At 46.2% G+C, this 1359-nt stretch overlaps 1 protein-coding gene across 1 annotated transcript; it reads left to right on the top strand.

Moving 5' to 3' along the window:
* The first annotated feature begins 322 nt into the window (after positions 1-322).
* LOC138901362 (uncharacterized) lies at positions 323-826 on the top strand. Its single transcript, XM_070189117.1, has one exon. It carries the CDS (start codon positions 323-325, stop codon positions 824-826), a length of 504 nt encoding a protein of 167 aa, XP_070045218.1.
* Positions 827-1359: the final 533 nt, after the last annotated feature.

The following is a 1359-nucleotide window of genomic DNA, read 5'->3' as shown; positions in this document are numbered from 1 at the left end:
ATCAAGGGAAAAGAAAATCAAAGGCAATGACAAAAAGATGGAAACCTACAATTCCAGGGTCGACCAAATCCAAGGAGCACCACCGATATTGAAGGGTCTGGATTCCAAGAAGGTTGTCCAAAAAACTTTTCCTCCGAGCGCAGCTCTGAAGACAATCCTAAAGAAGTTCCGCCTGCCCGAAATACCTAAGCACAACAAAATGACTGACCCCAATGAGCATCTGACCTCATATACATGTGCCATTAAAGGGAACGATTTGGAGGATGATGAGATCGAGTCTGTCCTACTGAAAAAGTTTGGGGAAACTTTGTCAAAGGGAGCTATGATATGGTATCACAACTTACCCCCTAATTCTATTGACTCGTTTGCTATGCTTGCGGACTCCTCCGTGAAAGCACATGCCGGGGCCATTAAGGTCGAGACCAAGAAGTCATACCTTTTCAAAGTGAAACAGAGAGACAATGAGATGCTCAGGGATTTTGTGTCCCGATTTCAAATGGAACGAATAGACCTGCCTCCAATCGCGGACGATTGGGCCGTTCAGGCCTTCACCCAAGGACTCAATACTCGAAGCTCATTGGCCTCACAACATTGGAGGCAAAATCTGATAGAATATCCGGTGGTAACTTGGGCCGACATCCATAACCGGTACCAATCAGAAATCAAGGTCAATGATGATCAGCTTGGGGCCCATTCCGAGTCCATTTACCCCGTTAGAGCTGGTGACAGATCAAAAAGAGACATTGATCACCAGGATAGAATAGGGACCGGTATCAACTATACAGTGGAGATCAAAGAGGTAATGGGTCTGGACGAAACCCTGTGAAAAATGAAAAGAGGATCGATCGAAGTCAAAATAGCCAGGGTCTCATGAGAAAAAGCGATTTTGATAGATCCGTCGGGCCTAAGGAAGCGCGAAGGCTATCGGAGTATAACTTCAATGTCGACGCTTCTGCCATCGTATCTACCATCGGACGTATCAAAGATACCAAGTGGCCTCGACCTCTATAGCCCAACCCTGCTTAAAGGGACCCCAACCTAATATGCAAATATCATGGCACTCACGGCCACAGAACCGAAGATTGCCTACAACTAAGAGAGGAAGTAGCCGGGTTATTCAACAATGGACACCTCCGGTGTTCCTGAGCGATAGAGCCAAAAATCACTTCAGGAATAGGGACTCGAATAAGAAGACTGAGCAAGAGGAACCTCAGCATGTCATCAATACGATTATTGGTGGGGTCGACGTCACCCAAGGATTGATGCTGAAACGCACCAAAGTGTCCATCACAAGTGAAAAACGGACTCAGGATTACATGCCAGAAGGAACTGCATACTTCAACTACAAGGACATTGAAG

Source organism: Nicotiana tomentosiformis, chromosome 11 (assembly GCF_000390325.3).
Source record: "Nicotiana tomentosiformis chromosome 11, ASM39032v3, whole genome shotgun sequence".
Classification (NCBI taxonomy): Eukaryota; Viridiplantae; Streptophyta; class Magnoliopsida; order Solanales; family Solanaceae; genus Nicotiana; species Nicotiana tomentosiformis.
The sequence above is the reverse complement of the archived record's forward strand: the minus strand, read 5'-3'. Positions and strand labels throughout refer to the sequence as shown.